This window comes from Scophthalmus maximus, chromosome 3 (assembly GCF_022379125.1).
Source record: "Scophthalmus maximus strain ysfricsl-2021 chromosome 3, ASM2237912v1, whole genome shotgun sequence".
NCBI classification, from domain to species: Eukaryota; Metazoa; Chordata; class Actinopteri; order Pleuronectiformes; family Scophthalmidae; genus Scophthalmus; species Scophthalmus maximus.
This window is the reverse complement of record NC_061517.1, coordinates 25,302,266-25,329,053: the sequence shown is the minus strand read 5'-3', so window position 1 is coordinate 25,329,053 and position 26,788 is coordinate 25,302,266. Positions and strand designations below refer to the sequence as shown.

At 44.7% G+C, this 26,788-nt stretch overlaps 1 protein-coding gene across 12 annotated transcripts in view; it reads right to left on the bottom strand.

Moving 5' to 3' along the window:
* Nucleotides 1-26,788, bottom strand: part of cacna1ba (calcium channel, voltage-dependent, N type, alpha 1B subunit, a) — a 99,108-nt gene that overhangs the window by 60,471 nt on the left and 11,849 nt on the right. For all 12 annotated transcript variants that reach the window (XM_047331187.1, XM_047331185.1, XM_047331188.1 and 9 more), the window contains exons 4-6: nt 6,066-6,157; nt 5,246-5,398; nt 2,814-3,001 (exon numbers count right to left, since the gene is read on the bottom strand). In XM_047331187.1, coding sequence (XP_047187143.1) covers nt 2,814-3,001; nt 5,246-5,398; nt 6,066-6,157 — 433 coding nt within the window. The remainder of the gene's footprint in view (nt 1-2,813; nt 3,002-5,245; nt 5,399-6,065; nt 6,158-26,788) is intronic.

Sequence of the window (26,788 nt, the reverse complement as noted above, 5' to 3'; positions counted from 1 at the left end):
AAGTGTCTGAACCGCGAAAACAATCTGATCCACGTGTCTGAATTCAATCTTCCTCCTAAAGACGAAACTCGTCCCTCGTCTGAAGAATCGACTCTGTCCATCGGGCTTTGAATAAGAGCAGGGATAATCGTGTCTGTCTGTGGAGAGGAGAGGAGATCTGCGATCGACGAGATCGAAGCGCTAGTAGAAAAACCCAGGTGCTTGTTCTCCCGGAGCCTGTCAACTCTTTTTTATCAGCTCACTGTGGCCGCCTCTGCTTGTCACATCCCCCCCCCCATGATACTCAAACGTGATCCCCTGATAAAAAAGAATCTGTAAATAAAGTATCAGATCCTCTGATCCTGCATCCTCTGAATCTCACCTGCCTTGTCTTGTTCTCTGCGACCAAACTACCGATGAACTCGTTCTACCTCCCTCCCCTTCCTGTTTCCCTTCCTCGGGCCCGCACTAGGAAGAAACTCGCCGCCGCTCGACAGACCCTCTTTTCCCACCGCGGCCGTTTAATAATTCAGCCTATTGCGTAATTGTTTCCCCGGCACGATTTGACTCCGACGGAGGGGGGCCGCGATTTTGGTTTCAAGCGAGCGACACCGGTGCCACGGGTCTAACAGGAGCTGTGGCTGCGCGTGAGTCACCCCCCCCCTGAGGAAGGCTGGGAGGGGAAGGAGCAATCAGGAGGAAACGCTCAGTGCCTCAGCATTCGAGCACAGGACAGACAGGCCCGTGTGTCACAGTGACGTACTTTGCAGACACTGGCTTTGTGCATCTTTGGCTCGGCACTGAAGAGGTGACGTATGCGGTAGCCTCGGCGCCATTCGAATAGATTGTGATCCAAGAAATGTGATTTAATATTCGCATTTCAGACGACAATTTGAAAGAAAAAAGCAGTATGACAGTACAAGTGAACACGTCTGTGTGTCATAGCACTGGGCCATCATTGACGGGCATTAACGCTAATATCTCGTGTCCTTCGTGTGCAACACAACAAGCAACACATCGGCATCACAGAACGATATCAGGCGGCGGGGGGGGGGGGGGGTCCTGTCCCACTCCTCCTGCTGTGGTGACTATCGGTGACACGTCCAGTGGATCTCTCACTCGCACATGCGGCTTATTCTGCCGTGACGACGCCTCATCCGACGCTCGACTTCCGTACAGCTGGGGCCCGTCTGTAAAAGGCCCGCAGCATGTTCTTTTTATTGGATGGAAAAGTGGCGACATACTGTATTTTTGTCTTCACTTTTTTGGGGGGGGGGATCTTCTTAGACCACCTCGGATCGGGACCAAATACGGACATGACCGGTCTAGACTGAGAGTACGAGGCGCCGAAACATGAGCAATACTCACATCTTAGACCAGTAAGAAAAGCCATAAGTGTTTGAACAAGAGTGTTTGTCAATATCAAAATACCCAAATAATTGGGTATTTTCATATTTGTTAAATAACAATGTGTGCATTGTATTGTATTGTATTGGTTCAGAACAGAAAGATTGATTGATGACCGTAGAGGAAAAACCCAGACTAACTCCCATTTTCTGTTACCAGTTTTTGAATAAACAACGTACGTTGTTCGGTCGAGTAGGGCCACTGTACGACGCGAATCACACTATAGCGGCACCCACAGGTGTGGGGTTTCATTACAACGGAAATAATCCATTAACAGATATTCTTAATCAATATTGAATATATTGCAGTGCATTGATGGATCGATTTTTATTACCCAGCCCTATTGAAGTAAGCAATCTAACCCAATGCTACTTCTGTCAAGGTTGAGCAGGAACTGGACACCAAAAAAAAAAGATATTTAATAATAAAAGAAAACCAACATACAACTAAATGTGTCCATGAGATGTAGCAAAAAACGGTTAGGAACCGACAAAAGACCGGGAAACAGGAAGTGCAAAACTAATTCAAAATAAAACAGGAAATGAAAACACAAGATCATGACAACTTTGCAGTTTGTGCCGAGTGACGCTCCCTCACCGGATGCATAAATCCTCAATCTACTGTACATGTGACAAAACCTGTTTCCTGATAACATTCATGACAACAATTTATGCCGAGCATGGGCAGCGATGGCAGCACCGGACACTGAATCGTCTGCTACAGATTTCAGGTGGTCGTCAACCCACTGCACTGATGCATTGTCCGTTGAATGGTCTCCATTTATACATACACTTTGGTCGAAGACATTTAACGGGTGCAGCTGTGGATGCGGGAGGTAGAGCGGGTCGGCCACTGATCGGAATGGCAATTGTTCAATTGCCGGCACCACCAGTCTGCATGTTGAGGAGTCCTTGAAAAGTACAGATCCCTCAAAATGCCCCCGATGACGTTTCAACTGTACATGAGTGTATGAACGATAGAGAAGAGGTGCTTATAGCAGCGTAGTCACCGCGTCCGGAAAATTAAGCCAAGGCAGAAGCGTCTGAAGTCTGTATTCTCTGGAATCACCAGCAGAGGGCGACTCCACTGGTTCTTTCCTATAGAAGTATAGTAGAAAAAGGCTCTAAATTTAAGAAATGTTAATCCAGAAAATTGGCTGCCAACAGCCTGCACAGCTGCATCAGTCACTTTCACGGCAGTTTTTTTTTTCTATCAATATTTATAATGGATGATGCAAGTTAGCAATGTATATAAAGCTGGTGTACCAATTCCTACACCCACCCACAAAGCTCTGAGGTGTGGAACCAGGGCCATACCCTGATTCATACAGAGGTTACCATGTCAAACCCCGCCCATCCGCTAACCCCAGCCAATAACAGACATGGTGCTTCAGAATCAACGCTTGAGCTCCCTGTAGGCGGACTCACGTGGTAGAGGATGTCCACCCAGCCCTCCATGGTGATGCACTGGAAAACGGTGAGGATGGCGAAGAGGATGTTGTCAAAGTTGGTGATGCCAAAGTTGGGTCCGGTCCAGTACTCCGTGCAGGTGGTGCCGTTTGCACAGGTCCTCGCCGGAGCCTCCAGGCCACAGGGGAAATCGGCTGCCTGCTCGCCTAAAGCAGCAGACACGCATTTTGCACAGATATGATGAGTTCACACTCACAGTGTTGTGTAAAAAGTGCCTCCAATGTTGAAATACAGAATGTATAATATATGCGTTCAGCTACAGTGACATACAACTTCATTTCCTGTTTCATCCACAGAGTGATGCTGATAAAAAAACCCAAACATGTTTTGACTGATATTTCAATCATACATCCCAGATTATTGCGCAATTCTAAATAATTCAGATCTTAAATCCTAATAGAAAAATTGCAGTGCACTCGGATCAGAAATTCTGGATGAATGCCATCCTTGAGTTTTGCCTCTTCATCTTCGGTCTACTCTGTGCGTACAACATCTACTGCACATCTGCCAGAAGGAGGAAGCCTCCTGACGTTCGCCTCGCTCGGCCCGTCGACGTGATGTGGCGAGGAGGCACGGCCCGAATGCAGAGTGCACAAATCAGCATTTCGATGGACGGAAAACAAAAAGGGACTTACAGTCTTCAGAGGGAAATATGTAACAAATGCAACGAAAAATGATTCCGACAACAGGGGACACGAGGGCGGATTGGAGGCAGGTGAGACACGTTGCGAGAACAGGTTCAGACAATCGCAGGGGAAACACAAGAAAACGTAAAGTGACCAACAGGACAGGTGCAAAGGAAGTGAGGAGAGACGAGATGAGGGACTACAAAATAAAACAGGAAATACTTGAAAAACAAAAAGTCTGTCAAGAGTTCACGGGGGCGGAATCGTGAGTGGGTTTTTTTGTTTGTTTTTTCGACAATAATCTAATCAAAGAACATGTTGTGGTATAAATGACGTCATGGTTTTATAGCATATGATGACAAATAATTGGATAGCTGTAGATCTTGTCTTTTATGTTCGTGGTTGCAAAAGTGAATACAGTACAACACTATATATATATATATATATATATATATATATATAGTCTGACTTCATAGTGAGTTTCTTATACGATGCAGAGATATGTACGATGTTATTTCTGGCTAATGCGAGACGTCTTCATCACGTCATACGGACGGGGAATCATTTCGCCGATCGATTCCGTTCGTCTCTCTCGGTCTGTTATTTGTGGAGATTTCTTGGACCATGTGTTTTTGGGACGCACGCACACACACGCACGCCCACACTGCAGAGCGGTCTTCATCGTGGTTTGGACACGACAACAGGCTCCATCATGTAGATGTTTTTATATGGCAGGAAAAAAATGACGTGTTGCCATTTTCAGCCAAGAGATTTATCTAACTTGTCTACTTACACTGACTTTCACTGACATTGGCGAAAATGAGGGAGATTCATTTGTCTGCACAATGTCAGCTCTTATCTTTAATGCAGGTAATTCAGGTTTACCACATATAATGTTAGTTATGCAGAATTTACAGTATGCTCCTGTGTGGACCTGTTAGGCAGGAAGATATGTGCGGAACGTATTCAGCCCCTCCAAATGCGCCGCAGAAGGGGGCGAGAGGCGTAGTGCACCCTGGACAGTCTATCTCAAGGCTGACACGTACAGTGGAGACATAGAGATGATTCACGCTCAGATTCGCGACTAATGGCAAATTTTGAGTCTCCGGACTTTGTGGCAGGACACCAGAGCAGCAGCGGGAATCCCACACAGGCACGGGGAGGACCTGCGAACGGCACACGGCTTCAAGCCCAAAGCAAGGCTGTCAGAGCGAGAGCAACAGCCGCCACCCAACCATTCTGCCCTCGCTCACTATTCGCGTTAGAAATGTGACTACGTGGCCAATGAAAACCCATGAAATATGATTAAAAGACACAAACGAGAACGGCCCTCAGTCGAGCGCATCCCTCCGCCAAGGCCCAGCAGTCCCCTTGTGTGACCACGTGTAAATCTGCTAGATCCGGATTTTGATTTGGAGCCACACCGAATCGAACATGGGTACGTAACGCACAGATGTCAGTCCACTTATGTTGAGTGATTCCTGGATCAGCCCCTTTAGTGTGTCCCATCCTTCCACTTTAGTTTCTTGGATATCTGTTTTTGCGTAATCCTGCTCACAAACCAACCAACCCACCAAACAAATGAACGGACAGCGGCAAAAACATAACCTCCGAGGCGGAGGCCAAAACAAATCCGATTCCATCGCCCCTCCTCCATCCCTGACCCAGCTGGCCTGGTTCAACATGGATATATATATATATATATATATATATATATATATATATATATATATCTATCTATCTACCACCACTCCTCCTGCTCACCTGTGTCTATCCTGAAGCAGGTGCGATGGAACTTGTCCATGTAGAAGTCGAGGCCGATGATGGCGAACATGAGGATGGCGAAGAAGAGCAGCAGGCCGATCTGCAGCAGCGGCACCATGGCCTTCATGATGGACTTCAACACCACCTGCAGACCTGGAGTCAGACGGGAGAAGAGCGCTCGTGAAATAGGGCCGGGCGATAAAAACGATAAAGACAGTTATTGCAAAATGACTTTTCCTCGATAGGAATTTCCATGTTTTGACAGACAACAAATAGTGATCCGACTCATATCGTGATATGTGAAAAAATGATCGTGATAAGATATTTTTTTTCGCCCAGGCCTAATTTGAAAAAACGTAGTATTATACAGATTTTGATTTTATTTTTCGGCCCTTGTTTGTTAAAGACGGCGTGAGGACAAAGACACGGGGAGAGAAGGGCATGTGCTGCATAATTTGAACTTCTTGGAAAAAAAACGCGTCTTTTATGGTTAATATTCTTTTCTTTGTGAGTTCTGAGGTCACAGTGATGGTGAAAAGACACTGGCTGTTGCTTTAGCGAGAAACAGTTTCATCGGCCGACTCCCCCCCTGAAACCAAACCATTTTTTTTTTACATTTCCTGGTCCCGTCGCAATCGACCACTGAGATGCACAATGTGTTGATCGGCCAGTTTCCCTCCGTATCCGGCCTTCGCGCGGAGCCGGGCTGACCACACCCTGACCCTGACCGTGTTTCTGGCATACTATGCATGTATTGTTATGAATTGTATTATTGTCAATTTTATTCATTTCACTAATTGTGATGGAACTGTGAACTTACTTGGAATGCCAGAGACCAGTTTGAGCGGCCGCAGAACTCTCACCGCCCTCAGTGTTCTCAGATCAAAATCAGCCCCCACGGTGGCCAGGATCCTGCACACACACACACACACACACACACACACACACACACACACACACACAACAACATGGAGTCAAGATCACAGCAGCTCGGAAGGAACCGACTCTTTTTCGAGGTCCTGCGCGGTGCAAACAACCTTGTTCATTTACTGTATTTCACTGTTATTCATTTGGCAGATGCTTTGGACCAGACGCAATACAAATGAGGCAGAGTGCAAGACGCAGTAGATCGACCAGTCCAATTCGGCTCTTGCGCCACCTGGCACAGGAAGCGCAAGGCTGCGGCTGCATTCAGTCGTCAGGAAGTGAGAGGTCATGGTGGTTTAGCAATGTTCTCATTCGCTTTCATTTTGTCCTTATTTATAGAGAGAAATGGCCGAACGTCGACATGGATTCATAGAAGAGAGAAACGCGCCCCTTTACTGTCTGAAAACGACCCATTTGTGTTCATCCACTACGTGAGGTCCTCGAATCAGATAAAACTTGATCAATCCTTTGTTTAACCTTTATAATTAAAAGAGTGCTATCAGTCTCAATAAAGTGAATGAGCGTATTTGATCAAAATGCCTCCCGTTACCATGATGCAAGCAATGACAGGAGAGTGGAGAGGACTGAACAGTGCCTGAGGGACATGAGCTGGTTTTGGTTGACTGAAGACCAGATGTCTCAGTTTGAAAGACTTTTTACCCATTGAACTCGCGCTTAGTTTTCATCAAGTTGATGTAAAGGGTCCACGACGGATTATTAGCGCCACGTTGAGGGAGGGAAAAAAATGGAGACTCTGAGAATAAAGTCGTGAATTGATGAGAATAAAGTCGTAATTTTACGAGAGCAAAGTCAAAATGTTATGAGACCAAAGTCGTAATATTTGGACAGTAAAGTCGTAATTTTGCGGGAATAAAGTCGGAGTATTTTGAGGATTGGTCGTGTTTTCCGAGAATGAAGTCATAAATAAAATGTGGCTCAATGTGGCCCTAAAACTCTGTCGTAATAGGTCTACTGTATGGTCACTATACTGTATATCTCTGCTAGAGGAAATTTCCTTCTTGACCTTAGGTTTAAAAAAAAAAACATTCTATTACTCAGTGATAAATATTATATATTTTGAGTTCCCATAAGAATATGGGTGATATAGACAGGAAATGTAATGTTGCCATGGAGTCAGTCGTTCAGCTGTGGGCTACACACAATAATTCTCCTTTATTAATTTTTCAATTTGCAAAGAGAAGTGTCTGTAGTACTAAATCCAGCACTAGCTGTGTCCCAATTCACCCTTCGCGCTTGAAGACAGATCGCTCGACAGCAACACGACTAGGCTGCCCCATTTTTTGAAGGCTCCATCAAATGCGGCAAAGAAACGCATCCTGTTTGCGTCAAGCATGCCAGTGACAAATGGCTCTTCAAAAATTGAACGTGGCAAACCAAAACTACATGTAATTAACGTATCACTACATTTTTTTAAGGCTTAGACTGTTAAAGAACAAACAAAAGGTAAAATCTCAATTTCTTTGTTCAAATATTTACATGACATTAGTGATCTTAGCTGGATAGAAAGCTTCGCAGGCACCCGAGCTGCTGCAAGTGCCGAGGGTCAAAGGAGATAATGATGCGACAAGCTGGTGACGCAAAGAAGCGAATCCTCCGTGGAACAAAAGCGTCAACTTTCGGTCGGGCCTTCCTGGTCTATGGTGTCTGCAGCGTACGAAGGCCACTCTCAAGGACCATGTCCTGGGAAGGTTGCAGCCCCCGGATCGGGACACTGTGCCTGCTACTGTGTGCACGTCTGTGAGATGGGATTTGACTAATTCATGACTCAGAGAAGAGTCCGACTCAAAGCGTCAATTATGAAAATGATCGCAGCCACTGTTCTCTGTTTGCGTCAACATTTCCCAGAAGAAAATGTGACAGTAGGGAGAGAAGACAGCCCCCTGGTGGCTGGCTGCTGTATAGATCAGAAACCCCGCCTCCTCTACGTTAGCAGTTCGGCTTTAACTGATGCTATGTAAACAGGGTGACATGTCATAATTTCGACTCGCTGCTGGTCAAGCACGTGTATACTGTGGGCATGACCCCGACACCGCGGCTCCAGTCTACCGTCGCTTCTGTCACAGGGTGCTGCCAAGAAAATGTCTCCAACATGAAGTCATTGATCATTTTCAAATACCGTCTATGGTGTATACTGTACACACACACACACACACACACATATACAGGCACGCGCCTGTGTGGCACGATATTGCAATAATTGCCATTACCACGAAATGAGCCGGATACCACTGTGTATACTGTGAAATTTGTGCACTAAATTACAATAAATGCCATTAAAAAGGCAACACTGGCACAAACACCATCATTCTGATGCAGTGTTTGGTAAGCAAGCAGAGTGCAGTTCACAACTGAGGACCTGAATGAATTTCCCTGGGATACGTAGTCAAACCAACACTGACAATCACAACTAACAAACCAACAAGCAAAGACTGAACCAAGGCCCCACAGTCTCCTCAAATTCCATGAAGCTGCACCAAATTGCACACACTGATGGATATCAGTCGCCTAAATTTGCCAGATTTTTGCCAGGACAGGAGTCCTCTCTGAAGGCGTCTAGAGCTGTTTCCCCTGAGCTTGCTGTAGCAAAGACGCCCTCGTCAGATGGCAAAATAGTGAAGCAGTGTGCAGTGGAGACGGCTGAAGCTTTTGGAGACGGTAGGACGGCTAAGGACTCTGAAACGGCCTCGCTGTCACGTCGCACGGTGACGCAAGGCATTTCTGACGTCAGAATCAAGTCGTGCATGATTGCAAGTTCTTCTCTCTGGCATTGGACGAGAGTTCAGATGTGACGGACGTTAGCCGGCTTCTCTTCTTTACACGAGCCATATGACATATTCATTTGAAGTGCACGAGGAGTTTTTTTCATGACCCTACAAAGAGCACAGAAGTGGGGTTATATGTCTTGTAGGGGGCCCTCTGTGCTAAGACACTTCAAGGGGCGAACCCGTGATCACGGGGATGGGAGACCGATGTGCTAGCCACTAGGCCAAAACCGCGGAGTCGCAGCGCCACCCGCTAATGATTTCTACAAAATGTGTAGTGCTTTAGAATAGCTTCCTGCCCTTTTAACTCAAGCCATGTCGTGGATTTAGTTACCAAGCTTACCGTTCTCATTCGAGGGGGGGACGTGTATCTCAGCCATGGGAAGTTTGTAGCTTTTTCTGGTGAAGTGAATGCCGCTTATGGGGCTTCACAGATGCACACTGAGATCAGATGGATGAGCAGCGGGAAGTGTTTGGAGAGGCTTTTAGCACTGCGCACTGAAATCCCAGTGTTTCTGGAGGACAGCGTCTGATGTGACACTAGTGCTTCCTGCGGCATTTTCGGGGATACCGGATTTTTCTCTGCGACAGAGCTTCCCAGGCAGATATTTCCTCGCATCATCACCACTTGAATATGCAGTTGCAGACAACAGGACCGACCGTGTGGGATCTTTTTTGCACGCATGAAAGCACTCCCGCGTGAACTAGACCTGTTCAAGGAAGGCTTTTCATCCGACCGCCCAGTTGTGACACATTTTCCTGCCTGTGAAGAGATGTGCATAGACGTCCCCGAATGTGAGGGGAAAACATTTCCACAGAGTAGATACGTTGCAGCAGCAGTTCAGGGGCGGCTTTCAAGATTTCTAGGCCGAGCAGGCCCGAATTGTGTTATTCACTGGCCCCCCTCCCTGGCCCCAGTTGTCCACTTCTCAGGGATTTTGCACTCTCAACGGCCGGCATGGCTGGGGAGCGGTTACATCTGCGAGGGCAACTCCTCAACAATGATGCGCCTCGAGTCAAAAGAGAGAAACTGCCAGACACTCTGTCCCAGCTCATGTAGATTGGACGCACAAACATTGACAATGACATTCAGTCTTTTATCCGCCAGCAGGAGAGGACACAAGTATCTCCTTTAGAGACCTATTTTGACATAGAAGGGCAGAGTATAAATGCGCTAAAAATGAATATTGAATATCAATTGTTGCATTTGTGTCTGTTAACTTTTGTACTATTATTTAATGATACTCGTTGAGACTCGGTTGCGCTGGAATATAACTCAGGAATGTGAATGTCCTGTTTCTGTATTAAGTTCATAGAAGGGCATTAAAAGATGAATTTGAATGTGAAAAATAGAAATGGTGGTATAATAATGTTTAATTACCAGTATGTGTTTTAGTTCTTCATTGTATTAATAGATATAATTTGGTAATTGAGTGATGGATCTTACGAGTGGACGTGCATGATCACAATCTGGCCCACTGGTACTGAAGTCAGGAAATGTTTCAACAATCAAATTTGCCCATCGCTGGCCTAAATGAACATGAGCGTTTGGGTCATTTAAAGTTTACCTTTCAAATAGCCTCTTCTTACAGCATCACCTACACCCCCCCCCCTTTAATCCCTGAACTCAGAGGGACCTCACCACGTCAGCGACAGCCATCTTGATTTGTGAAACCAATATGCTTCAGCTGCATGCGCTCCTCTGTCACTCATTGTATCAAGCACGCCCCATTTTAGATAAATGGATTTGATTGGCCCCGACTTGTTTCATGGACGGATGTAATGTAATCAAACCGTCTCCGGGGAGCTACCAAATTATCAAACAGACAAAGTCAAAGACGTAACCTCAGTGTGTCGCGGGAATCATCAGTTCAGCAGTTCCCCACTGTGATTCAACATTTTCCAAATAATGCAATAGTGCACTCATGACAGATGTAAATAACTTTACTCACACAATAGTTTTGTTTAGTGCATTAAGTGATATTTCAGACAGTTCTCTTTTTGTTCTGAGCATGGATTCAATCACACACAGTGACTCAATGTGAGCGTACTGCTGGAGACTATTCCGTCAGCCTCACTAAAACAACCCAGCCGCATGTAAAACAGCAGTCAGCTAATTTACACGGAATTGCGACATTCAGTGGATTCACTCACAGGAGCAAAGCTTATTAGCTGCATTGCATCATCCATATTTATTCAACCTCCTCCGCGAGCTCACAAAGCGCTCGGCACAAGAGTCCTGGTTCCTAGTCCCTCTCCAGTAGCTCTTTATTGAATGAAATGATGCACAATGCTGACAACAGAAGTCAATGGAGACGTAAATGCCACTGTAAAGGGGAAATATAAGAAAACTCTGGAAAAAAAATTGGATACTGCCGAGCTGCACTCTAGTGTAGTGTATCTCCTTTTGTAAAAGTCAAAACTAGCCAAGTTTTTTTCATGGCTGGCATACCTGCATATAGTGTGATCCGATTTCCTGCTGCACACACACAGCGCATAGCCGATTGATAAAACCCACAAAAAGCTTCGCTGTCCGTTTATCTTGTCAACATTAACACGGATACGTCCACAAAACATTGCCCCAAAATATCCATGCCCTGTGCACTATTTTCGTCCGATGACAAATGGAATTTACTGTGGCTGTTTCACAATAATAGCAAGTCGGACAAATGGAGTTTTTGGAACGTAAAGGAGCGACAACAGAAAACGACGCATTGATGGTGACCACTCCATTAACAGAGCCAGTAGCACAGCGGACAATGTGAAGAGTCAGACCAGACCCAACCATAAGTGAGAAGGGGTTCTACCACAAGCCAGAAGCTTTTTCACTGTGTTTATATTCAAATTCCAGAGACACAAGATTACTGCGATAGGAGAGCAGCCTATCTGTGGCCTCGTGTGAAAGTCTGTTTCCCAGGCGATGTCGATTCCCCTTCGCTTAATCTGAACCCAACTATCTCCTAATCTACCCTGAACCATGCCTACTCCCCAAGCCTGGAGATCTTGTGTTTAACCGGGTTAAATGGCTTAGAGTGATGCCAACTGATTTCTGTGACCAGTGGGATATTTTAATGAACCGGTCCACCAGCACATAAATCAGTACCAACTGGCAGCATATGGAGGACAGAATGAAATGGGGAGTTTGGGCTCAGTAGATGATTGTTCTAATTCAGAGATACATGGTTTGTTGGTTCGTTTGTTTTCAAGTTTGGACACTTGACGAGCGAATCGATGCAGGGAGCCAACACATACGAGGATATCGCCAGGTCTGGAAATGATGAGCATTGGAGAGTGTGTGGCTGAATTCCCAACAGAGCAACAGGAGCAAACCTTACTCAGTCCGCGTTCTGATGCTTATGGATGGTTCGTTGTCTAATTTTTGGCCGGCAATCAATTAATGATCAGTGATCAATAAATATCAGGTCGTGCATATATAACACGACGATGATCGCAGTGTGCCACTGGGTAGCTGTCAGTCAAAATTGAGACTGATAAATGGCACAGCTGCAGCTTTTGATGGATTGGATCAGCGGTTTACTTTACTGTTAATATTAGAAAATCAAGAAAAATGGCTTGGTGCATGCATGATGGGGCTGTGGCTCAGGAGGTAAAGAGGGTCATCCACTAACCAGAAGGTCGATGGTTTGATCCCCTGCGAGCCAATGTGTCTTTGGGCAAGACACATAACATAATAAAAGATACGTCGTTCAGCGTACAATTGAACGGATATATTTTTGTTAGGTAAGCATTTAAAAATGTGGCGAAAAAGACGTTTTCTGGTGGTCCCCTCTGCCACAGTGGGACTCAGAGCTACGCTACTTCCACTTCTCCTCCAAATTCCGTAAAATGAAATCGCTGATCACCATCTCCATAAGGTCACATATTAACTATGCATAAGTAACTCATACAACCCCACTTCAAAATCGCCGAACTATCCCTTTAACATGCGGATCATTGTTGATTTCAGTTGCCTGTTCATCCAACAACTCATTCAACATGAATTAAAACTCCATTATTTGCATTGCAGGGGTTGTTCACTGACTCTGACTGGCTGAGTGGGTAAAAAACCCATCCACAGGCAGAAAAACACACACCTATCTGGTGATGTGTTCGGTGACACAGCAGTACACTCAGTCTGAATTACCGCCTCACTGTGCCTGTGGAAAAGAACATTGCATCACACACTCGGTCGGTGTCATCCTGCCACGGCCAACCTGGAAGCTCCATCAGCTGCACCATGCACCAGGCGAAGTGGAAAAACAGCCAATTATGTCTGATCAGGTGCATAACAAAAACACAGAAGACGAATGTTTGTATGTGCATATATTTCACCTGAGGAGAGACCTGGGGACCCTCAAAAATTGGGGACATTCCCAATTTACAAGCATTTGTCCCAAATCCTATCCCGAAAATGAAACTAAACCCGAGTTTTGATTAGTTATAGCCTAATTAAACATAAAATCCGGATCGTTGTGAAACACTTTAGGTGTCACCCAGCAGCCATACAGGATGCACACTGTGCAGCCAGGCAAAGGAGAGATCTGACTTCAAGAATAAAAACTGTTTTACTGTTCATTGCCACTGTGACCACGTCCACCCCTGACTCCCGTCCCCCGAACTTCACCCACTCAAATCTGGACACCCTAATCCTAAAAATTCGAAATTTTCCCAGAAAAAGTTCACCACAGATTGAGTCCAGGGAACGAAAGCTCGGCGGAAGCCTCGGTGGAAGCGTCCCCTCGCGTTACAGGCCCTGACACCGGGGCATTGAAGTTAAAACCATAGTGTTTGAAGATGACAACATGACAGCTCTCCTACAGTGGAGCCAAAACATCTCAATCACACCCTGGAGGCTGGCTGCAGTATAGTTCATATACCTTGCCCTCTCCTTGTTAGCAGACGGGACATGGGCCAAACTAAAAAGTCAAGGATGGTTTGTGTCATTTTTCTTTAGTTTTTATCACATTGTTTTTGGTGAGTTTGGTTTTTAATAGGTTATTTGATGCTATTAAACGGGTTGAAACATCATGATGGAGCACTGAGAGGTGGATGCATCTTAGGGACCTCGACACTGTGACTCCAATTCACAGTCACTACTGTGCAGACACTGGCACCAAATGATGTAACACCCGTATCCAAGATATTTTAACTTAATTTTTGTCTATGCTTAGAATTATACAAGCAATATGTTAAAAAAAAGGTGACTGGAGGAAAAATGTTCTTTGCAAACATGACCTCCCAATAGTCAACTGGTTCGAAAAATCTCCTGAAAACTGTTTTTGTAAAAGTTGAGCCGTCCAAAAGTATTTTTTAATAGTATGACTAATGCTAGTGTTAACAGTAGGCAAACAATGTACAACATTAAAGTGCAATCTGGGCTGGCAAGCAGTTTACCCCCGCTTCCAGTCCTTGTGCTAAGCTAGGCTAGCCGTGCTTTGACTGGCTCTTCGGATGAAGCCGTGACCTCACTCTTTGATAGATAAAACTTAAGTTCAACTGAGATGAACTTGCACAACAATGTGTGTGTCTGTGCGTGAAAGACTTACAGAAACTCGCTCAGCCCACAGGGAGCATGCACACGGACACAAGCAGAGTAACACGATATATAAAATAGAACAAGCTCTAGACATATAGAGGGAAACATTGTGACGTGCAACTCCATCTAGCCCAAAGTATAACGGATACAGATAACAGATGAGACAGATGTCTGAAAATAGAAACCACACCTGAACACAGGAGGAAGCGACACCCCTCATCATCTGCTCTCTTGTTGACAGATTTATATTCGAACTTTCAGATAAAACTATACCTGTCAATTACAGCATTTACCTCTTTTTTTTTTATTCTCTCGAATGCACCACATTTGATACGCCATGTGTACATATAGTGGATAATATAGCATCACTGTTATTTCCACGATGATCAGTGAGTAACTTGAGGCTCACACACAAGCTGTGTGAGCTGCCAAGTAGCTGCCAGCGGCAGCTCGTATATATATATATGGGTCAGAGTAACATAAATAAAAGATTTCACTTTTGCCTAAAGAAAGAAAAAAAACGTCCATACACAATCCAAAGCACAACATCTGAACATTATCTCTGCCAAATTTCATGTGAAGCAGAGCAAAGTTACAGGCTTGAGTGTTTTATAACAAAGGCCGGTGTTTGTCTCTACCAACACTTTCTGTAGTGTTGCTCAAAGACGTCAAAGGTGCTGGTAGAGTAGTGACAGGTAGCCTTTGTGCTAACGGGAGCGGATCCATTCATACAAAACACAACTTATCGTGACTTAGCATTAAAGGTAAGACGGAGTATGTCGCTGTTTGACGCAAATGTTCCCGTCGCTTAACTCGCGTGAGCATCTGACTTTGCATGTGCTTTCACTATCTCCAGGGCCGAAGTGTTGTCCCGCTCCGACCGGGACTCACCCTGTCTACGTCCTCAACAGCGGTAAATAACACAGAGGAGCTTATCGTTTGTCTTTACCAAAGTAAAAGTCGACACATTCTACCCAAATCAACGAATTTACTCTATCAACGAGACCCTACTATTGACCTGTACAGTATGTCAGTGTGCAGCAATACAATACACCCCAATATACTGTGCAGCTCTGTGAAAGCTCTTGTTTAGTTATGATGTGTGGCTGTGTCTCGGTTTCAGATGGAGGATTGAACATTTTTGGACCATCAGTCTCTGACACTCAACAGTGAGTGATTCCCGCCCGGGGAAAAGCCAGATGTAGTGTTTTGATTTCAGCGGAGCCGAACACTCGGTGACGCTTTCTGTGTTCCGGCTGACCCCGAAATTTCATATTCAGTTGAATATTCATGACGGCACTATACTTGGACTCGGCTCGAGGCCGAGAAAATATCATCCCAGGGCAGTGTGGAGGGAAAGCGAGCGAGCTCCGGGGTTCAGACCTGGTGACAAATCAGATTAACACTGCATCTGTTGCTTTGCTCTGACTGCACTTCCCTTCCATCCCCCTGAGCATACGAGGCTTTAGCTAAAGTCCGATAAAGAGGCGCTCTTCCCTCACTCTCTGCCTTGTTCCTCCATGGGTTGACATCGGTTACGCGGTTAATCTCTTCCTCTGTCACCTCCGCTTTCCCACCACATGTGACCGACGATGTTTCTGCCCAGGTTCCTCCAGCCAACCAATCACTGGATGTGATTCTTAAAAATATTATTAAATACTGCCCGTCTATCTTTTAGGCCTACTATTGCACAACCCAGCTCCTCAACATCACGACCACAACCTCCATGATGTATAAGCTACACTTGTCCTTGGCTCGACTCCACCACCGGCTGCGTCTAGACCCCCAGTGACCCTGTCATAGCTCCTGTCTTGACGGAGGCCCTCGCTTGATTAAGATGTTCCACATTAATGGAGTCTGATTCACCAAAAAAGCGTTCCGGACCTCAATACATTTTATTATTCACCTCCATTTGACCTGTCCTCACATTGGGCACAGAGGGAGAGGACAAAAAGAAGGGAGAGCTTGGTGTTGCTTCGACGTAGCAACACCAAGAATTTTGTGAAAACAAAAAAGAAAATGTTAAACCTCGCGTAGTTTGACTACGACGTAGTCTCGCGACAGGGGTCAGGGGTCCTGACTGAGAAATTTCCCCTGAGAAAATCAGTGCAAACGGCCGCAAAGCTCTCCCTGTGGTGTGCAACACGGAGGTGACGGAGCAAAACAGTGAGGATCACTATCGCTGGGAGCAGGGAGAACAACATTAACAACTAAAGTTATAATGATAAAAATGTGGTTCCGAGCCCCCTCTGGCTTGGACCCCTAATAATAACACACCCATAACACACACACACACACACACAAATGCACACACACATGCACTCTCCACATTTACGCACCATGCCTAAGAAGCAGATGGAGATGAGATGCTCTACTTTTTGCTCTGCACCAAAAACTGGGGTGATTAAAGAGTAATCCAAGGACGTTAAAACACGAAACATGCAACAGGCCTCAGGCTGTTTATGAAGATTAAGGCTCTCGGTGAAACGCTTGGGTTCTATAACACATGTTTCAGTTCGGCCTGTAATGGGCCGCTAACGCTACGATATTGTTTTTGCTTTGCATGAAAATACACCGACACACTGGTTTGCGATTTACTGCTGTGTGCAACTTTGTGTCGTGCATCCCATTCGCACCGGTCCATCACTGTGTGAGGGCGCGTTTTGATTGCTACCCGTCACTGGCCAGCTGTTGAAAACGTGACGGACAAGAGTGGAAACGCCGCAATTTCATATGAAGTCATTATTTGGTGTGTTGATGGATGATTCGAGTGACCTTGGTGTTCACTTAATCTGTTCTTTAATTTCCTAATTCACCCTGATTCCATGGGGCGAACACCACGTCAGGGGTCAAAAGGCTGTTTTTACCACAAAGCGTTTATCGTTAACCAGCAATTGATTAGCGTCTGTTAATTTGTAAATAACTGCTTAAAATTTGCATCCCTACAATCCAGCATTGCACTGGAGCCACCGTTGGCTGAAAGCCAATGCCCAACAAGAAAATCAAAAGAGCCTATGAATCTACGGCTGGACTCCCGTTAAGAACGAATATAGTATCGCTCCTATTTATTTTGAAGTGATAATCATCAAGAAAATCACAAAAACTAGCCTGACGCACAGAAAAATATAAAAGACGATTGTCTTTTATATTTTTTAGATTGTCGTTGTTTTGTCGTCCAATGGGTGGAGGTAAAAACTAGTGCCTGACTGATATGGATTTTTTGGGGCCGATGCCAATATCGATATTAGGCAGTATAAGATTCACAATATCGATACATTGTCAATGATTCCTAAGATGTCCTTATCAAACCTTTATGACAAAGAAATGTAATGGAGGCTTGATATTTTATTTTAACCATAATCTTTATCATAAATAACTATAGATTTGAAACAATTACAGATACAACCAGATTAATTGAATTTTAATTAAGAAAATACAAATTTATTTACCTAAAATATAAACATGAATGCACATTTAAAGACTCACATCTGTCGGCCGATAATATCGGTCAGGCGCTAGTAAAAACCTTACAAACTCCTCATTCCCATCTCAATGCACAACTGTTATTTGCTCATAATGATCCAAAAGCAGAGAATCCACTAATCTCTTTGCTCTTACACCATCATTTTTTCCCACAGTATCACATTCATTTGTGTACAGTAGCTCGATGACGCTGAGCGAAGCACGGTGAGAATCTGACTCGGAAAGTGGAGGAGCGGACACGACGGCAAGGAAAGGAGAAGAGAACATGGAAGATAAAAGGGGTTAAAAAGGCAGCAGATAACGAGACGGAGAGGAAGAGAGAGACGGAGAGGGAGGAAGGGAGGGAAGCCACAGTCGAGACGACTGGAGGTGTCGCCATAGAAACAAAGGAGGCTCCACTGATCTCATCGCTGCCAGGAAAAAGAGCATCAAATTCACTCCATTCAATTATTGTTCTCCTACTACGATTATGATTATGGCAATAAGAATTGTTGTCTTTTTGGATGTCATTTTTGAATACTCTGAATATCGCCTGGACTGCTGTCAGGGTGTATCTGATCTGAAGTATAGGTCTCGTTCCTGTCACGTCATGACGACGACGACACCAAACTCAAGAGAGAATAAGAGAGAAAGGGAAATTCTTCATGACATTTTATTGGAATTGTTACTTGTTGTCACAAATGAAGTGGCAAGGAGGTTTTAAATTAAAAAAACAACGTATACTGTTATTATTGGCTGTTATATAGGCTGGCACTTTTTAAAATACATTTCTTTTTGTTGACAAATCCCATGAAAAGATAAAAAAAAACTGCCTCATTCCGTTTGCTCACTTTCTGACTTTGTTCCCCTCGTCGTCCGGCAAACTACAGCTGAAGCTGCCGACGGCTAAGAACAAGTGATGAGCGGTTCACCTTGCGGACATGAAATCAAACACCCTCAGCGCTGTCAGCGTGGTGATGTTCAATGAGGCGTTCCAAACTCCGGCAGCCTAAATATTGTCTTTTAAGATAAACTAACTAATCATGAATGCCAGCGTCTTCACAGTAGTGATCTCTGTGTGGAGCCACAGTATCGAGGTCCCGCTGTTACACGCTCTCGACCGATCGCCTCAGTCGCAGCTGTCAATCATAACATTTCTACCTGTTCTTATAGCATCAAATAAGTAATTCAAACCAAACTGTTACACCTGAATGTACATCAGTGGGATAAGAACTGCTTGTCCAAAATGACAGAAACCAACCTTAAAGATGACTTATATTTTGTTCCATGTCCCATCTGCGCGGTTTATGACGGTCACTGCAGCCAGCCACCGGGGGCCATATACAGTCTATGGTTAAGATATATAATAATCAGAGCCGGCCCTGGCCTATGTGGGGCCCTAAGCAGAATTTGATTTGGGGGCCAACTCACCCAGCACCACAAATACTATTGTCAATGCTTCTGATTTAACTTCTGTAAATCTAACACACCCATTATCAATTTAATTCATTGTAGCGGTGTTGCTCACATTAAACCAATTTCAGCCTTTATGCTTCTATGGTTGTAAATCTTAAAAGTAGCCAACTCACGATAGTGGTCCAGTGTTTAATATTCAAAGTAATGTAACAGTACATTATAGTGGAATCTAGCTGTCATTATATTTCCTTAGCTAACAGTTAGTTAGCCAACATTAGCTGAATATACCTCGACTGAACCATTGGAATTAGTCATGCATGTCCTTTTTTGTGACATTGCCTTTATCTTTAAGTTTATACTCTACTGCCTTTTCCATCAACTGTCTGACTGAATATGGCTGTATCGTACCTATAGTTATATTGAGCATGGTGGCCAGGGGGCCCCTTAGAAGCCCCTTAGTACGCTTATGCCTTGGGCCGGCCCTGATAATAATCATTCTATTTGGGCATGGATCTGGACAAAAGGGGCAGGTCCTGGAACTTTTTTATCACTTTCTTTAAAGGTGACATATTATGCTCATATTCAGGTTCATACTTTTAATTTGTGTTTCCACTTGAAAAGGTTGACATGCTCTAATGTTCAGAAAAGGCATCAGTGTTCTCATACTGCCCATTCCTGCAGCTCCTCTTTTCACCCTCTGTCTAAAACGCCTGGATTTTTTTAAGCCCCGCCTCCCGATAAACCCCAGCCTGCTCTGATTGGCCAGCTGGCCCAGTCACGCCCCTTTACCAGAAAAGTTACCCCCAAAAGAGTCCAACTGTGACATCAGAGTGGTTCAGCTCACAAAACAAAAGGCTGGTCTTTTTTCACAGTTTGTGGGTCGGCAGGCTCCACAGTTACACACATTCATGTGCACAAACACTGAAAAAGTGAATTTTGCATAATATGTCACCATTAACATAATTCAATATACTTACTTAAATATACCAAAATACATTTCACTGATTTTCCAGGGAAAATTGAATGGATCTTGATGGAAAGTTTAGGGGATGGATATATCTATGAGTGTGTGCAATTTGGTGCGACTTGAATGTAATGGGGCTGTTGGGCCTTGGTGGAGGTATGCGCTCTACTGAGTGCCATTCTAGTTTAATAAGGTTTCTTGTGCACGACTCATTTCTAAGTGCATTCAGTTGAAGAGGGGTGTCTCCGGTGTCATCCTCGGGCACAAAGGGCTACGATATTTCTCCGGTCAAACATGCCGCTCAGCTTAAATTGTGCCGGTGCAATAAACATGAGACTGGACTATTTCTGTGACGGACAGTAAGTGCAAATCGATGCTTTGAGTTCAGTCAGAGCTCGGGGGCCGAGGCCAGCGTCCATGTAATGGACATCAGCTTAACATAATGACGGAGCATGCTCAATAAACTACGCTCATCACTGTCTGGCATCTAGACAAAGAGATAAAATGGCTGAATGGGGAAAATAACCAATTCTAGAGAGAGCCTATTCAAGGCATGCAATTTGGGTGTGGCACCCGGCCAGGATACATCAGATGGTGCACTTGATCCTCCTGTACGTACAGAAAGTTATTCAAGCATTGCAGCCACAAGCTGAGCCTTCCAGCTTGCTCTCCGAGTGGCTTCCCCCGCAGATGAAAAGTGCGAGCGCGGTAGCATGCAGAGAGACACGGCTAGTGGCTGAGCGGAGACAGCAGTGCCTGGCTGCCTGCAGGGTCCCGACCCTCCCTGACAACCGGCTCTCAGATCAGTGGGGAAGGCGGTGGTGATGGAGGTGGGGAGGGGCGCTCGAGACACCTCCCAGGACATCGATCGACAGTCTCAGACACATCAGTCTGGAAAAAAAAACACATCGGCGCAGAGATTGTCTGCCTGCCTCCCGTCTCGTTCTCATCGCCTTCCTGGCAATGGGTGTGACGAGCTGTAACAGGCTGGGGCCGGTCATGCCGAGCGGCGGCAGCTCCCCCCCTTTCGCAGCGGGAGAGGACCCAACGCAAAACATAAAATGACAGCCAATGGCGAGGCCTTCCAACGATCCCGAGGCAAGCTGACAGAACCACGAGCGAGGTTTTGTTGGAGATTCGTTTGGACCGAAGTTTGTAGGTAAACTGGGCGATAACGAGGGTTCAGACAGAGATAGGTGGAGGTGTGACCAATCAGGGTCTTTTTGCTTGTGGTTTATTTGATGCATGTTCAGGACTTGAGGAAATGATCAATACAGGTAATTGTTTCAAGGAAGTATTGTCAAGTATTTGACAAGGAGTCAGAACCCGATTGAGTTGTCTGACTGAAAAAACATGTGTTTGCACTGCTTTTCCCTCTTCCAGCATATAATATAGGATGACACTGGACTTACTACAACACTTCATTTACGGTGGAATGTATAATATAGCTCGGGTAAAGTACACAGGCTCATCCCAGAGGATAAAATGCACTCTGCAATTGGGCTAATTCATCCGCCGTGAAACTGAATCAATTATTCTTATTCGTTGCTCCAGCCATTTTCTCTAAAAGAGAGAGAAGCTGATTAGAGAGTGGCTCGCCCCGCACAAATGCCTCGGCCTCCGGCAGACTCGTGGGGCGAGCTGCAGCCACGGAGCCGTCGTCACAATGTCCGCAGTCCGGATTTCAGATAATTCTGTCAGCTCCACTGACTCCCGAACACCTGCTGGGCCGTGTCACCCTTATCGCCTTTCAACGAACGGAAGATACTAGTCCAAAAGTAATTCACGGGATGGAGTCCGTCTATTAAATCAACGTAATGTGACGTAATGTACTAAGTTTGCTGACTCGTTGGTGGCCCTTGGTGAAAAATGGCCGGCATGCCCAATTATTAGCCAGTCATTTGTGTCATTTGCCGCTGACATGAAGTCAGTTTAGCCCGGAGTACAGCTACATTAAAAGTACAAGCAATGACCTTTTTATTTCTGCTTTTCATTCAACGATTCATTGATGTGTGAAATGACTTCAATCTTTTTATCCAAAAGCAAAATGTACGTCAATATTTCCTCTATTTTGTCATCATCGTTGTCCAAGCTGCAGCAGTATTTTTTGTATCTCGTGTTTGTCTTTTTTCCAAAGTCTTCAGTCAATATTCAATATATATTTTCTTTTTCACACCACGAGCTCAGTGAGCCTGCCGGGCAAAAGCGCAGGGGACCCCGGTTGTCAGTTCAGTGGGGGAGGTGTGGATGCTCACGGAGAGAGAGACCGACAGAGAGGATCTTCTGTTGATCGCAGGGCGTTTACACAGCGAACACCAACTCGCCTGGCGACTGGGAGTGAGTCCAGGGTTGGAGCCCGACCCATTCATCAGTTGGCGGATGATATCAGCCTGATAGGAGCCGTTCGCACGCATACTGGCACCAGTGTTCATGTTTGCCAAAGAGAACTTTTGTTTATTACTTTATTGATTTTTATAGAATAGGCAATGCAGAAAAAGATGTGCATTCACGTTTACGTTTGACATGGAAATGTTAATTATCTAAATGAAAGTTCTGTTTTTGTGGTGGTATTTGTGTTTTCTTTTTTATTTAGTTATTGAGAATACAATTTGTGACTAAGATGTAAAACTTCGAGACTCAATTACCTTTCTTTGTCACAAGGGTTTGTTAATGACATCTGAGGAATCATTGACATTTAATTTCTAATATATATATATATATATATATATATATATATATTATTGCTGTCAACATTAACGAGTTAATCTTTGTGTTAATTGTGAACTATTTAACGCATTTTGTTCACTTCCTGTGGCGGCTGACGACGTGTGCCGCATGACCGTTAGCCATTAGCCATCCTGGCTAAAGATGGATACGGACATGGAAGGAGTTTATGGAGTTTAAAGTGCGTTTTTTCACGAAAACACACCCGAAGAGCGACACACGGGGAAATATGCTATACAGACAGGAATAGTTTGTCACTTTCACGACGGACCTCAAAAAGGAAGGCGATCAATATATCGCAAGATACTCTTCTGTTGAAAGAAACGTCACAGCTCACAGGGGAGATGGCTCCCCGCCGTGTCCAGATGTTTAGCTGCTAGACATCTGGACACGTCGGCGAGGCCTCGGGTGAGTCACCTTGGCCTGTTGTTCACGGGAGAGAATCTGTGCTCAAAGTTAGAAAGATGCTATAAAACAATAGTATTTGAATTTAAATACTTCCTTATTGTTGATTCTATATTAAATCCATCATTTTACATTACTACATTATTACAAACTTAATTGCGATTAATCACAGCAAATTGTGCGATTAATTAGTTGGGGTTTTTTTATTGATTGACAACACTAATATATATATACACGTGTGTACATATATACATATACATACTGCCAACCACAAAACTGTGCTAGTACTGAGTAGCCGCCATGCACTAAGGGTGCAGCTAGAGAATCTGCCTTCCTCTGAGATGTATAACAATAAGATAGGACTACTACGTAGGGACTGACGAGAGAGAAACGCAACTGTAGTGGAAACTTCGGGCTCCTTCTTTGCTCGAGAGCGGCCACTGATATCACCAATGGTGATCACAAGACCGCTGCGCAACACATTTCCCCGTCATTTTCTAATGACTGTTCAATTGTGCGCGGTTCAACCGTTTGACCGTTTGTGTGATCAACAAAAAAAGAGTCGCGAGCGGTTCGTAATCTGATCGTTTGAAAACCATGCAACCAGCGACACAAGGGCCTAAATGGGTCAGCCACACGCAGCTCCCCCAACTTTTGTTTGGCCTATTTTGATTTGCATTCTGGTGAACTGGCCCCGTTCCGTTTGTACCAAATTAGATGGCAGCAGTTCCTGTTCAACCGCCGCTGAACTGTTTCAAAAGCTTTTTCCTCCCTATACAAAACAGGTTTACGGCACATGGGCACGCAACGGACAGCAGACATAATGCTATCCTCGGGAAGCGTAAATCACACTGAATCACATCAAGGTGTTTGACACCGGTGTGTCAAGACTTCACAGGGTCCCAGCGGGAATACGCAAGCACATTGTGTCAGTTCACGTGGTTAAAATGACTGATGAGCTGATGTATCACAGGATTACAGTGAATTGCCCAGTTCTTACGCTGGAACTGTGATCCTTCTGAACGGGGCTTCACATGAACTGAGGTCACCCTCGAGTAGATACTGGTCTCACTGGACCAAAGGTCTTAAAGGGACAGTTCAGTGATTTTCAAGTGGGGTTCTGTGAGTTACTTAGGCATAGTTCATATGTCACCTTGTGGAGATGGCGATCAGCGATGCCGTTTTACGGAGTTTGGCGGAGAAGTGGAAGTAGCGTAAGTCTCAGTCCCACTGTTGCAGAGGGGACCACCGCAAAACGTCTTTTGCGCCAGATTTTAAATAGCTTTCCTAAAATAAAATAAAAAATATCCGTTCGTAACCCATCGTACTGCTTCAGTTTGCCGCCAGACAGCCGTTTAAGTTTGTCCTCTGCAACACTGGGGTCACAAAAGGTGACATATTAACTATGCATAAGTAACTCATACTACCCCACTTCAGAATCACCGAACTATCCCTTTAAAATGTGACGGACGTGTCCTGACTGACATCAGCTCAGCCGGGCTCACACGTGCACTGACGTTATCCTCAGTGTCATCCACATTTCCACATTACAATAAAACAATATTGAACGTAAATTTCACATAAACAGCGAATTGTGAACGGGAACAGCAAAACTGTGTGAAAAATACCTGAACCTTAACTTTACCTTGAGATAAAAATGACTTGACAGCATCAAATATCAAGTTCTGACCTATCGTATTACAGTACACGAACATAAATCCAATCTCCGGCCCCACAGCGAGCTGCCAGGGGGCCACGGGCGGGACTATCGACAGGGTGCCAGTGCAAACTCAACTGTGATCACGATCGTGTTTTGAACATATAGATTGTGTAAACCTTTTCAAGTGATAGCCTTAAATTAAAATTAGGAACCTGAAATCAAATGTATGTGAAAGGGCTTCTAAAAGAAAAAAGGAGAGATTATTAAATCAAGCAAATCTGTATCTTTATATCTGACCTCTTACACTGAATACGACCTCAAGCATTTTTGATTCTTAGTGTAAAAAAACATGCAAGAAATTCTGAATTCTTAAAGCAGATACAGCTTATTCCTGGTGAACAATATTACAATTGACAACTGAGCAGCGTTATCCCATAAGCTGTGTGTGTGTGTGTGTGTGTGGCAGGCTGTAATGTAGGAATGAGCGACTGTAGGAAGCTGCCATGATCCAGCCGCCTATGAAGACGAGTGCTGGAGTGAATCTATTCGCCCCGCGTTCGGCTCAATGCACTATCGATCTGGGCGGGAGCGCAGGGAGGCAGATATATACAGCTCCTATTAGCAACTCCCCACATCTTACTGGAACACGCTGGAGGTCGGAGTCAGTGCCTCTTCCGTTCACGCAGGCCGTGTGATCTGATTTGCAGCTCGTGAAGGACGGCGAAGGCCCGTTGTCCTGAGAGCAGACACACGCACACGGACGTAATGTGCGCCGGGATCAGTTGATGGCATGCTCAAAGTGGTAACGGCGGTAGAATACGATGGTCCCTGAACTGCGCGTAATTTATCGTCAGCTCCTTCTGTGGACAACGGCGTTAACGCTAGACTTGTATGTTGCAGGGGTAGAACGTTAAAGGGGCAGTAAGGGATTTTAATCCAATACACTTTTTTGTAAAACTCAGAGAATATTTCCACACGAACGTTCGGCCACCGAAAAGTGAAGCCAGCGTGGAATGTGGTGCAAACAACTGGATAAATAAAAGTATTTTAATTCTATTTTGTTCTAATTCATTTATTTTAAGCTATAAATAAATATTTATAAATTGTACATTTGTATTTGATTTTTTCCCCCTTGAAAATCAAGACAAAAAAAGTAAAAAGCACATTAAGGCTATTTAATTCATACAATGGTGAAAAAAAAGGGAAATAAATGAAAGAAAAAAAAACTTATCCTGTAATCTGTATTATTTGGACTTCGGCCAAGTGTTTCGTGATTTCATATATTTGTTATCAGTAAATCAACAAGAAGCAATCTTTCTCCAAAGTTGCTTACGGCCCCTTTAATTGTGCCAATTCGCAAGATCTTGCATGTACAGTTTTGTCGCCAACCTGTGCAAGTGTGAAGTCTCAGAGTCTGACTCGGCTCCCGAAACGTTCTCACTGAAACATGTTCGCTTCACATCCGTGTGGTGGAGTCGAGGTTGAAGCGAGGTCACCACGCTGGCTTGTGGTCGAACATAAACGACGAGACGGCCAGTCAAGTTCAGACATGACTCAGCGGTCCGTCATTCGGCTGCAGTCAATAAACACAACGAAACACACGTACGAGAAAAAGGTCGAGATGCTGCAGGAGCCGGCCAATGACAATGCGAGACGTTTTGTCATC